Source organism: Cryptomeria japonica, chromosome 8 (assembly GCF_030272615.1).
Source record: "Cryptomeria japonica chromosome 8, Sugi_1.0, whole genome shotgun sequence".
In the NCBI taxonomy this organism is placed as follows: domain Eukaryota; kingdom Viridiplantae; phylum Streptophyta; class Pinopsida; order Cupressales; family Cupressaceae; genus Cryptomeria; species Cryptomeria japonica.
The window spans coordinates 252,416,338-252,428,154 of record NC_081412.1 but is presented as its reverse complement, the minus strand read 5'-3'; the positions used below and the strand labels follow the sequence as shown (position 1 = coordinate 252,428,154).

At 35.9% G+C, this 11,817-nt stretch overlaps 1 protein-coding gene across 2 annotated transcripts; it reads right to left on the bottom strand.

Moving 5' to 3' along the window:
* Positions 1–1,347: 1,347 nt before the first annotated feature.
* On the bottom strand, positions 1,348–11,588 carry LOC131059996 (DNA topoisomerase 1 alpha). 2 transcript variants are annotated; one of them, XM_057993076.2, is made up of 18 exons: positions 11,433–11,588; positions 11,217–11,297; positions 10,275–10,459; positions 7,226–8,667; positions 6,821–7,015; positions 5,798–5,878; positions 5,627–5,686; positions 5,378–5,472; positions 5,087–5,243; positions 4,832–4,957; positions 4,012–4,092; positions 3,791–3,881; positions 3,547–3,680; positions 2,782–2,847; positions 2,562–2,651; positions 2,081–2,184; positions 1,812–1,980; positions 1,348–1,697 (listed from the first exon to the last, which is right to left on the bottom strand). In XM_057993076.2, exons 3-18 carry the CDS (start codon positions 10,321–10,323, stop codon positions 1,629–1,631), a joined length of 3,009 nt encoding a protein of 1,002 aa, XP_057849059.2. In that variant the 5' UTR covers positions 10,324–10,459; positions 11,217–11,297; positions 11,433–11,588; the 3' UTR covers positions 1,348–1,628. The 2 variants fall into 2 exon arrangements, with proteins under 2 accessions (XP_057849059.2, XP_057849060.2); XM_057993077.2 differs by lacking the exons at positions 11,217–11,297; positions 11,433–11,588 and adding an exon at positions 10,962–10,983.
* Positions 11,589–11,817: the final 229 nt, after the last annotated feature.

The window sequence follows — 11,817 nt, the reverse complement described above, 5'->3', positions numbered from 1 at the left end:
GATGCAAACACCCATGTCAAAGAAGACACTTCAGAATTCAGGCCCTTCAAGAAACTCCACTCAAGCTCTTGTATATCGGACAAGTTAGCAACAAACAGATTTTGATTTCTGTAGACAATGGAAGAAGCCATAATTGCTCCTAATTAGGGTATTTTACCAACACATTCAGAGAAATCATCATTTCTGCCTCCACCATAGTGTTAGCCATAATTAGTTTACAAAAGCACATAGATGTGCATTAATTGGATACTTGGGTGAACTCTAGCTCTTTTTCAATGAGCAAAACATACTCATATTGTTTAATTTCTCTACTTCAAATCTCACCAATTACAGATCTTCCGACTACCTTCCCATTATTGCCACTGGGTAAGATTTTCAGTAGTATTGATTTCTAGTTATCAGATTTTATCCTCATATTTCATCAACAGATGGCCAAATTTTGTTACAACATGTCTAACCATAAAGAAGCACTGGTTCCCAGTATGACTTGAGATTAGAACTTCCACCACAGTTTCAGGATCTTGTTATAACTACACAAGCAAACATTTTAAACTTGCCTTGCATACGTTGTGAGAGATAGATGCCAGTTTAACTCCCTCCATGTAATTTTTTGCCAGAAGTTGGACTATCCTCTCAAACAAATAAGGCAATTGCACAGTTTCAGGATCTTGTTATGACATAACTACACAGACAAACGTTTTAAACTTGCCTTGCATATGCTGTGAGAGATAGATGCCAGTTTAACTCCCTCCATGTAATTTTTTGCCAAAAGTTGGACCATCCACTCAAACAAATAAGGCAATTGTAGTCAGATTTTCCGTAACCAAAAGATGCATTTACTTTTAGAAACCTAACACCAAATTATCTTCCGCTGGTAAGGCATTCAGCTATACCTCCTTTTCACCGCATTGATGGTTTATTTAGCTCATTTAAATAAAACAACAATACCAAATGCAGTCAACCTAAAAAATAGTCATATGGAGCAACGGAATTATTAACACAAATATATCAATAAATCTGATCAAACCTGAGCAAACATTTCCACCTGAGAACCAACTTATTACCAAACTCAAGACTGAACATTGGTTTCATGCTCACAACAGAACAACTTTGTTTTAACTGAGCATAAATATCCAGACAATCCAAGAAAAACCGACAAGAATTTCATTTCTGAATGAATTCCAATGAAGAGAATGGCAACATAAAATTGTAGACAGTCTCTAATTGACTTGAACATTTACAATAAGACCTATGTGCAGGCCAGCCCTCTCAAATAATAAAATAAAAACATGCTTGCTTACTCTTTAACAATGCTGAAAACACACACAAAGGCACATGAGCCCGGAATAGAACAGTGGCATCTGAAGCAGTAAATATATAGATCATGTACTTCCCTCTTGGAGGGAAAGAATTACATAGCTTTAGGAAAGGATGGGGCTGTTGAGTCCCAACAGTTCACATGGGCTCAAGCCATGTAGATAAAAGCTACAAGACTCAAGAAAATCATTTTACACCATCCTTAAAAAAGAGAGAATAAACCACGTGGGTATATTTTGTTTGATCTCATTAAAGATGTCATACAAACTGCACCTTTAGGCACTTAACAAGACTGCAAATCAAAGGAAACATCAAAATCTGTAGTCTGGCTCTACGTCCATTGCCCATGAAAATTTGGCCAGAAGAGATTTATTGAATATCTGGCAGCATGGAAAAAGTAGAGGAATTAATAACTATCCGCCTAGATCAAACCCAACCAAGCATTAGCAATAGCTTCTAAACCTAAAGGAAAAAAATATGAAAAAAACAACTACCTTCTCAATGGGAACCTCATGGCGCTTGCACCAGGCAACTGAGATTCTTGGGTCCAAGTAATTTATCTTAGACGTTCCCAATGCCACAGTCTTGAGATCATCCTTTATTCTCATGTTTAGCTCCATTTTACCTATTTTAACCTTGGTCTGTTCAATCTTCTTCTCCAACCTGCAACATGTAAAGGATATACATTCTCATACCCAATATTCAAGCACACAACAAACAATAACTCATAAATAAAAACATAATTCCACATAAAGGGGCATACACTTCAGGACTCAAGTTTCTCTTTGGCTTCCCTTCTGCATCATTTAGTGGTGGTTTCCCTTTTTTTGCCCTGCTCCAATCTATTTCAAGCTCCTTTAAAAGATCCTGTTTTCAATAAACTGGAATGTTAAATATCTGAACAAAAGAACGAACAAAAAACTCAAACTCAGATCTGAGTTCCACTATCTCAAGTCTTTCTATGACTGTAGACACGACTGATCTCAATAAATCCATACATTTATATACAAGAATAAAAAAATCTTTCTATGACTGTAGACACGACTGATCTCAATAAATCCATACATTTATATACAAGAATAAAAAAATGCAAACTCAATGCTGTATCATTGTGGCAGTTATAAGCTCAGCTGCATGTTTAAGAGGTACTGTTCTAGAACTTGAAATATACAACATGCACTTATAAAACTTGAAATATGCAATGTGCATGCCTTTAATACAAAATGCAATAATAACAGACATACCTCAAGTTCTGTCATTTTTCCTGATAATTTATCCATTTGAGCACTGTGTGACTTTGACACAGAGCGCTGATGGTTACAGAGAATTGCAACCTGAACAAGAACTCAAACATATAAGAACCATCAGACCTAAAGCTGCTCACTAAAACAAAATGTAACTAATGTTCATAGAAACAGTCAACAATAAGAACCTAGAAATTGTGAATTGTGAATGTGCACTTGCCTCTTTGTTTGCTCGCTGATAGTCAGCAATCTTTTCTGGTGAAACACTGCCAGTTGTGTCTTGAAGCTGTTAAAGGACAGGAAAACAAAAGACAAAACAATCACAGGAATCATTACTTCGTGCTCAGTATTATATCATTCCATAGGCTGTACATTAAATTGAAGGATATTACGCAAGCAAATCCCATAAAAAAGGAATCAAAGCAATCATGAGCCATATAATGAGTATAAATATAGAAAAGATGAACACTCGGGAAAAAAACCAATTGCTAGGTACCAAAGATTAATGCACTTCAAAAAGGGACTAGATTCAAGTTTCGTGACTTTCCCAGAATTTGGAAACAGTTCAACAAAGGCTTGATGCTATATGATCTCAAAAATTTAATAGCATGTGGCGCAAGAGTGACTCTAAATAGTGAAACATATAGTCTATATCCATACAACATATGAAACAATGCACTTCGTTAGTGCATATTGGTTGACAAATGAAGTATTTGTAGACAGAAAAAATACCTTTGATATGAAGCTTAAGTACTAGCATATGCCAAACCATTCATCAGGCTATGGTCTGTGATGTAGTAATTGAAATATGATGCAGCATTCATGCAAATTACTGGGGTGCAAACACTAGAGGCCATGGGGCTCTTGTTGGATTCTAGGAGCTTTGGGAATCTTAATGTAATTAAATCTGATATTCACGTACATAATTTCATCTGATCCATGTGTGCATTAAGGCAGGACTATCTTTATATAATGCAGCACATACCAGTCTGTCCAATGTGATGGAGGCATTATATGTTCTGAAGACTTTTGCTGTGAGGCCGGGCATTATTTCCTTGAGATGAGCATTCAGTTTACTTGTATCCAGCTTATCAAATAAATCATCTCCATCCTTTTTACCTTAAGCATACAAGAAAAGTTATAAGAAAAAAACGAAATTGGTTTACCTCATAAAAAACTTAAAAAAGCCATAGTACAACACAATTTAGCATCATGTAAAACAGAAGTACCTTTTTTAAAATGATCAATAGCAATGTAGACCCGTTCATCAACCTCAACCGTATTGAAGTATCGGATAGAATCTTTACCTAGAAAGTCAAACTGAAAGAAAAGGCATCATCCATCAGAAGCTTTAGAAAAGCAACTACTCATTTATTTCATTTGTTGCTTATGAAATTGCTGATAACCAATCTTAAAGCACAAGACATAAAAATTACAGTTATCATCTCACCTGGAGCGACTTTGGAGGAAGTAATTTCACATTTTCCACTTTCAGTGTACAACAACCCACTGTGTCAGCCTCATCATCATCCTATAATTCAAGAAAAAATTAGAAATGTTATACCAAAATAGTTAAATCAATAAAGAGAGAACATCTAACTTTCACTTCTTACACAAAGTTAAATAATACTAGATTAATAATTACTCTGTACGGCCAAAAAAAAAATCGCTAAATCTGATAACACATTGCATACACAACCTGTCCTAGACTCCTGGTATCTACATACCAAAACTTTTCCACAAGCAAGAAAAAGCCTCAAAATAAATCAATGAAAAGTTGATAGTCTTATCAGGGAAATATTTCTTCAATTGGCTAATTTTTACCAAGTTAACTAGTTGAAAAATTGTCCAACAGTTAGCCAGCTCTAATAAAATGCAAAAGTTACATGAAATAAATCAAAATAACAAGTGTACATGGAATAGTCTGAAGCTGTGCCACATCCGACAGAGTGAAATAAATAAAGTGAGAGGTATTCATATCCTCAGTCACTGTTCAACCTTAAGAGCACAGGACACTATTGGATAAAGCCATATAAAGAGAGAGACAGCCCCAATGATTGTTTATCTATACATTGTAAGTCAAATGAATTACTGGCCTGTTTTCTACAGATTAGTACACATAAATTGTAGCTAACTGCCCTGTTCAAGCCCAATGATGCAGCAGCCGCATTTTTTAAGCGTTAATGAAAGCACACACAGCAATATCAATTCAAGAGTGTTCATGTAAATACAAATCTATAGTAGAAACTAAGCATCCTTTACTAGATCACCTTCTCATTGCCAGCCCTCAGAGCAAGCCTATCAATAAGATAAGTGGCAACTGCAATTTGTCTCTTAGTTCTATCTTGTGATTTGAAATGTTTTGTGTATGTGTCTCGAATATTATCTATGTAATCCTGCACAAACACAGAAAAAAATCCGTTGCATCACAGCATTTATTGGATACCAAAACAATAAATGTCAGATTGATTATTTGTTCCAAAAAAGGTAACCAAAATTCAGCAAGCACAAGAGAGGCAAATTACCTTAAGCATTCTTGCCTTCTCATACTTCTCCCTGTCACTCTGACCTTTTAGAGAACTACTGGCAGCTAAAAATACATACTTAAATTCCTTGGGATTAATTGGGTCATTCCAAAAAGCCAGCCATGTGACAGTGTTGTCATGCCTGACCTCCTTCCACCTGTATGGAGGAAATAGCCCAAAATTCGTACTTAGAACCAAGAAAAAAGGTTCATATGTTTAGCCGTGTATACCAAAAATAGATATCACTGATGAAAGCAATTAGCAATAAACAACACATTAATATTATATAACCTGTGGCCTGGAATAGGACATTCTGGAATGGAAGCATTCTTCCCAATGTTAATAGTAATATCCTCTGGGTTGATGCGCGTCTTCAATTTACCCATCTAAGAATAGGTACAAGAAACTTTTATTGCTGTAGTACTGACAAAAGATTCAGAAAGAAAAGATGACTGCCAGTAAAAGAATTCCAGCCCTAAAAGGGCCAAAAGCATCTCAAAATTTAGCATTCTGAGTTTTTTTTATAATCAAAAATCAAACCTTTGGATGCTCTCCCCGGCCACGGAACAACCCAGGGGGTTCAACTCTGAAGTTGCCAACCTGCAACAACGCAAATGAAAAATCTTCTTCACCAGAAAGGCAAATGAAAAGGAATGAAAAAACAAGATTTTGTAATAATCTACTTATCATCAATAAAAATGAATTGCAGACCTTCTCTTTCACTCCATCGACAACAGCCCACATGTATTTTTCCTCTTGTTTTAGTTTTTCTTCTTTTAATTGCTTCTTTTCCTGCATTAACACCACAATCTTATAAGTATATGCTCAATATTCAAATCAAAACAACATAACAACAAAACATGTCAGTTGCTGATGGATAAGGCGTGGCTAAGTTGCATTAAAATTCTTCCACATGATAGATACACAGTGCTAATAGCAGTTACATCTGAATCATGAATAATCATCCTTTAATACTAACAAAAAGTAGAACATAGATTACAACTGCACACTTCATTTACACAGACTTGCAATCCAAACCAATGGACTAGCCAAGAAAAATGATAAATACAAAGAGTAATGATAAAGGATGATTGAAGACAACATTGTATCAACAAGATGTTCAAACAAATAAAAAACATTGTATAAATGGAAAGAGGTTTCATAATTTAGCAACTCTAGCCCTTGTCTATTTGCATAAATTTGTAAAATACAATATTGCAAAAGAATTCTATGTTCCTTGAACTCTCATACATCCTGATAATGGATCACGGAGTGTGATCCAAAATGTTGATGATTAAAAAATCTTATACACAATCAAATCCAGAAGCTTGCATACAATGAAGAATTCTATTTCCTTTAAAAAAATCAAATTTTCTACCTATATATTGCTACAAATTTTTTAATAAAATGCATTTAACTTGTAAAGATTTCTTAGTGATTTTACTTTGTTTATATCATTATCTATGAAATTGCTAAAACTACACTAAGCTGTACATAAAATAGCAACATACATCTAGATAAGAGCAATGAAAAAAGGGAAGGGAAAGCAACTTTCCAAACAATACAGGCACAGGTGATAAACTAAATGAAAACATCATAGAACACAGCAATATCATTAAAACAAAATTCTCATAACATAGACTAATGAAAAAAACAAAATTATACATTGATTTAGCTACTTCTGCCAAAATAATTTAACTACATAAACAAAATTCATGCAGCATATTAACTTACCTCTGTGGTCATCAGTTTCTTCTTTTCTTTTTCACCGAGATGCCATTCATAAATTGGGGTAAAATCACAAAGTTCAAACTTTTGGATGACATGTTTCTTCCCCAGAATTTGCTTCCAATCACTCCAAAAGTTCTCTAGGAATTTTGGCTTTGTAGCATAATCTGTGTCTTTCATGACAGCAAACATAGTGGCAACCTACAAAACCAAAATAGAGAAGAATCTGAATATTCTTAAAACTATTGAACAAGATTATGGACAACAATGTAAATAAATATATCAAAAAACAAAAAAGTTTAATAAACCAGTGAATCACACTTACAAAAAATAAGAAAAAAGCAGTAACACGGTTGCATGTTACAATAGAAAAACACAAAAGGGCAAAAATCAAAAGCAACAAGATCTCACCTCCTCTTCCTCAGGAGAAAGATCAACTGGCTTCCCATTGTAAAGCATTTTAACCCCATGTGGCTTATAAGGCGGAGGGAAAATTACTCCATTGTGCTCCAGAGTTGTCCACTTCTGACCTTCACCAGACCCAGGAGGCAATTTTCCACCTTTAGAATTTCTTGAACTGCTTGTTATTTTCTTTTTCTCTTTGGCCTTGATCTTGAACTTCTTCCCATCCTTTATCTTGACCTTCTTCTCTTCCTTTACCTTGAACACCTTCTCATCCTTAACAACCTTATTTGTCGGGAGAAGTGAATTTGGCAAAGGATTCCTCGGCAATGAAGCATTTTTCATGCGCTGAGCAATAGGAATATCATCTTCATCACTGTCTTCATCTGGCACCTTTTTCATACGCTGAGCGATAGGAATATCATCTTCGTCACTGTACTCTTCTGGCTCCTTTTTCATACGCTGAGCAATAGGAATATCATCTTCATCGTCACTGTATTTATGTGACTCTTTCTTAACATTTAACTCTGATTTCACTTTGGTCTGAGTTGATGCTCCCAGTATTTTAGGCTTTTTGGAATCTGACAATTTTTGGCTGCTACCTTCCTGGTAATCCAATGGTCTTTTTTTGGAACACATGTCGGACTTTGCTCCCTGTGTTCTCCCATTGATGTCTTTCTTAATCAATCCATTTGGCTGGCATCTTAATGCTAACGGTTTTTCATCTTCTGAATCTTCACTGTCCATGGGTGAAGTACCAAGTGTTTTTACTGGCTGCTTCACCTGAAACTTGTGAGACAAAGGCTTATCATCATCTGAATCATTCTCTGGCTTGATATATTGTGTTCTTACAGGCTCTTTTGATTGTACATTATTGCTTGCTGGATGAGAACTGATGTTTTTGTTTAAAGTATCTCCTCTTGAAGATACAGGAATCCTGCGACTCAAAGGCTTGTCATCTTCAGAGTCGTCTTCAGATCCAAAAAAAGAGTCCTTCAGTGACTTGGTTTCAGTATCATTTGGAACCTTCTGTCTTGGTCTCTGATCAGAATTAGCATGTTTGTTTGCAGAATATGAAACATGCTTGAATGGGGGTGACTTTGATGCAGAAGCAGTTAAGCTTGCAGAACTGGAATTGGAAGGCTGTGAAGGTGATGACCTTGAAACAGGAGCTTTGTTAGAATTTACAGCAGCCTTCTGAACTGAATGCGATGACACTGCGTGAAAAGAATCTTTTGGAACTGGCGAAGTAAATGGGCCATGCCTTTGAGATGTAACAGAAGATGTGTTATTTTGGGAGCAATTTGTTGGCTTTTGCTTTGAAGTCACATTACGTTTAAAAACAATAGGAGAATCATCATCATCATTGCTGAATCCATCCATTTTCTTTCTACTATTCTGATCCAGTGCATCATCAATCCTTTGCCTTTTTGGCATGTATGTTTCATCATCTTCATCAAGTCAACCATGCAGAAGATATTTAAATACCAATCAGTCATCAAAACAGTCAATATAAACAATACTATAAATAAAGACATTGATAAGGATATATTCATTAAAATGTATTGTGCACAAGTATAATCCATTTTACCTCACAAGATGAAATTAATTATTCATTCAACCATGCAATAGAGCACATTTGAATGAAACTGACGAATATTAAATTATCAACCTCATAATCAGTAAACTGGTATTAGGAAGCAAAAGGTATACAAAAGCAATCACAAAGCTTATCACAACCATGGGTGCAGCTTGTACGGACACTGATTAATTGCTTCAAGAGATTTGATTCCTCCAGTTGAAACTATCTTTACTAACAAGTTCACCACATTAGATAGAGGTAATGAACATATAGAGAATTCACATAGTATGGCCAGTGGATGAGAACACATAGCCTATCAAATGTTGGAATGTAAGATCCATATTTGGGAAGCAGAAGACAACATTCTAAAGTTCTTTAATATTCTCATGGCGATCCCTCTAGTTGATTATGGCACTCCTGTCATGTGCCAAATACACAGAAATATGCATCTAGCATAAGAAAAAATCGAAGCATCATCTGAAGATAGTGACAGAACTATTTTAGAAAATCCAGTGTAATGGTCTCTGAAGCATGCTGTCATACACAAGGCAGCATGTTATCTTCACAATCTCATTTTCTGGGAGTTATATGAAATATGGTAAGGCTTTAACTGGTTAACGTATGGACAGAAAGAATGAATTTTCGTGAGGATGTAAATGTTGGCTGAAGTGTCAGGATGAAATGCTATCGATCATCTATCCCATACATAAGAGAATTTTTACATTATATGTTGGCCCACACCCTAGCAGGTTATCAGCGTGACTGGAATGAAGCACTTAAAGATAAGAAAAATAAAAGATTTTTAACTGGAGGTGTACAAATCTCTTCCTTAAAGTTCCATTTCTGATATTGGTTATTATAATGACAATGATGTTCTTGCTTAATGTTCCATTTCTGATATTGATTACTATAATGCCACTGACAAGGAAAATAGAAATTTAAATGAGAATGAGAAACAATCAGGCCTCACTTATTTAAACTTATATTGCTGATGCTGTTCTTGGAAGACCCTGAATTACAACAACCATACACATTTCGGTTGGGAGTTGTGCCGTACACTTAACCATTATATAATGCTTTGCCACCACGTGATTTTTAAATATCAATATAGTTCTCATATTTCCAAAATCTGGACCCCGATATACATGCATACGAATGAAGCAAACAATTTCCCCATAAAATTATCAGAAAGCACACAGAAGGCGATACTTACAGATAAAATCTTAGGAATACAACTACAATCAAAACATTAAGGACACATTGTGGGCTTAAAAGGTGACAAAACATAAAGAAAAATTTTAATAAATTTGATGATGCAATGAAAACTCTTTTTCTCTCAGTTAAAAGCTACGTATTACAGATACAAGTAAAATGACAGGAAATAGAAAGAATTCTTCAAAAGACAACAATAAAACCTAGAGTACAAAGAAAATCAAATGGCATCAGTGCCCACAGAGATCAAGTGAAGCAACATACTCCTGGTGTGTAACATCTCTGCGGCGAGTTCTGATCTCTCTGGAATCATGAAAACAGCTGTGTAATTCTCTGAGATTCATGTATCTAAATAAAAATGCCTATTTATCTCCACACAGAGAGGAGAGCCTATGGTACATATGACACTGGATCGGATACACAACCTCCACGCAACTCTTGCTCGAGGGCTGCAAAACACCAAAAGAAATAAACCGCGAGTTAACTATCTACAGCTCGAGAGGAGTATTAAGTTCAAAACAAACAAAGACATTGAAAACAAGAGCGAGAAGACGGACAATAACTTTAACATACAAAGAAAAATAAAATGAGAATTTCATTTTCTCCTCTTACAAAAATAATTATAGCAGCAGACAGTTTTTCATATTAAACAAAACACTGGATAACCCGATTCAAATGTAACAAATGTCAGTTAATCTATGGTTTCAGGAAAAAGTGAACGAGTCTTTGCAACTCCAAGCAATACAAGCCCAGCTTACAAGGGCTTCCACACAAAGTTGATACTAGTTTCATAAACTGGCCTTTAAACGGAGAATCTGTCGTATTTTTTGCTAAAATATGGCAGCACTGCAGAGATTCAGAACTAGTTACACCTCGTATACAAGGTCGGCGCCAACCACAGGCATTTTTTAAAACATTTTGGGCAGATTTTCAGTAAAAAATGGCCCTTACAAAGTTTCGATGCAGTTCTAAGCCATTTTCGGCAATAACATCTGTCACCTGGTGCTTTTAAAGACCGCTATTGCAGGGCTTCCGACAGATTTTGGCAAGACGTAGAGCATAAATGCGTTATTGCGGTCATCTAGGGTTTCCGAACAACTCCAATGCAATCTTGCCTTCATCTAGGGTTTCATAATTGTTTACGGCCATCCGAGACTCAAAATACACGGGAAATAAATGGGTACTCAGAAGAAAAATCAAACCTACCGGCTCGAATTGAAGCTCTGGTGCTCCAATAAATTTTACCTCGCACAAGTTTGAATTCCTCCAGCTGCTCCCTCATACGGTCTTCTTTCAACCAAATAGGCAAAAAAAATTATAAAAAATCGATGGCGAAAATGTGTAAGAGAGATACAACAGCCCCTTTTATATGTCCACCTTCCTCATTTTCTAAAAATGGGAAAAAATCGACGGGAAAATCACCGTGAAATCGCTGATAAATCCCGAAAATCCAAAAATAAGTGGGTGCCGCTTACGTAAAAGAGAAGCTGTAACCTGGAAAGATATTTTGCCCGGACAGATTGGGGCAGCCAATTTATGCTTACACCCGGGGGCTTCGGGCAGCCTTGGGCACCTGCCCAGCGGAGAACCTAAGGGAAAGAAACATTTTTTATTTATTTTATGGATATCGGGAAGTTGTTAGTGCAGGTCAATCCTCAGAAAGACTGGCACGTGTCCTCTCGTCTGGCTAGTCTACCGCCTATTGTCCGCTGCCTTCAAGATTAGGCATAAGCGTGGCTGCAAGAATATATAACGTATAATTTTTTCAATATATATCAGCAAAAAGGAATTGGGCTTATGTTTCTCG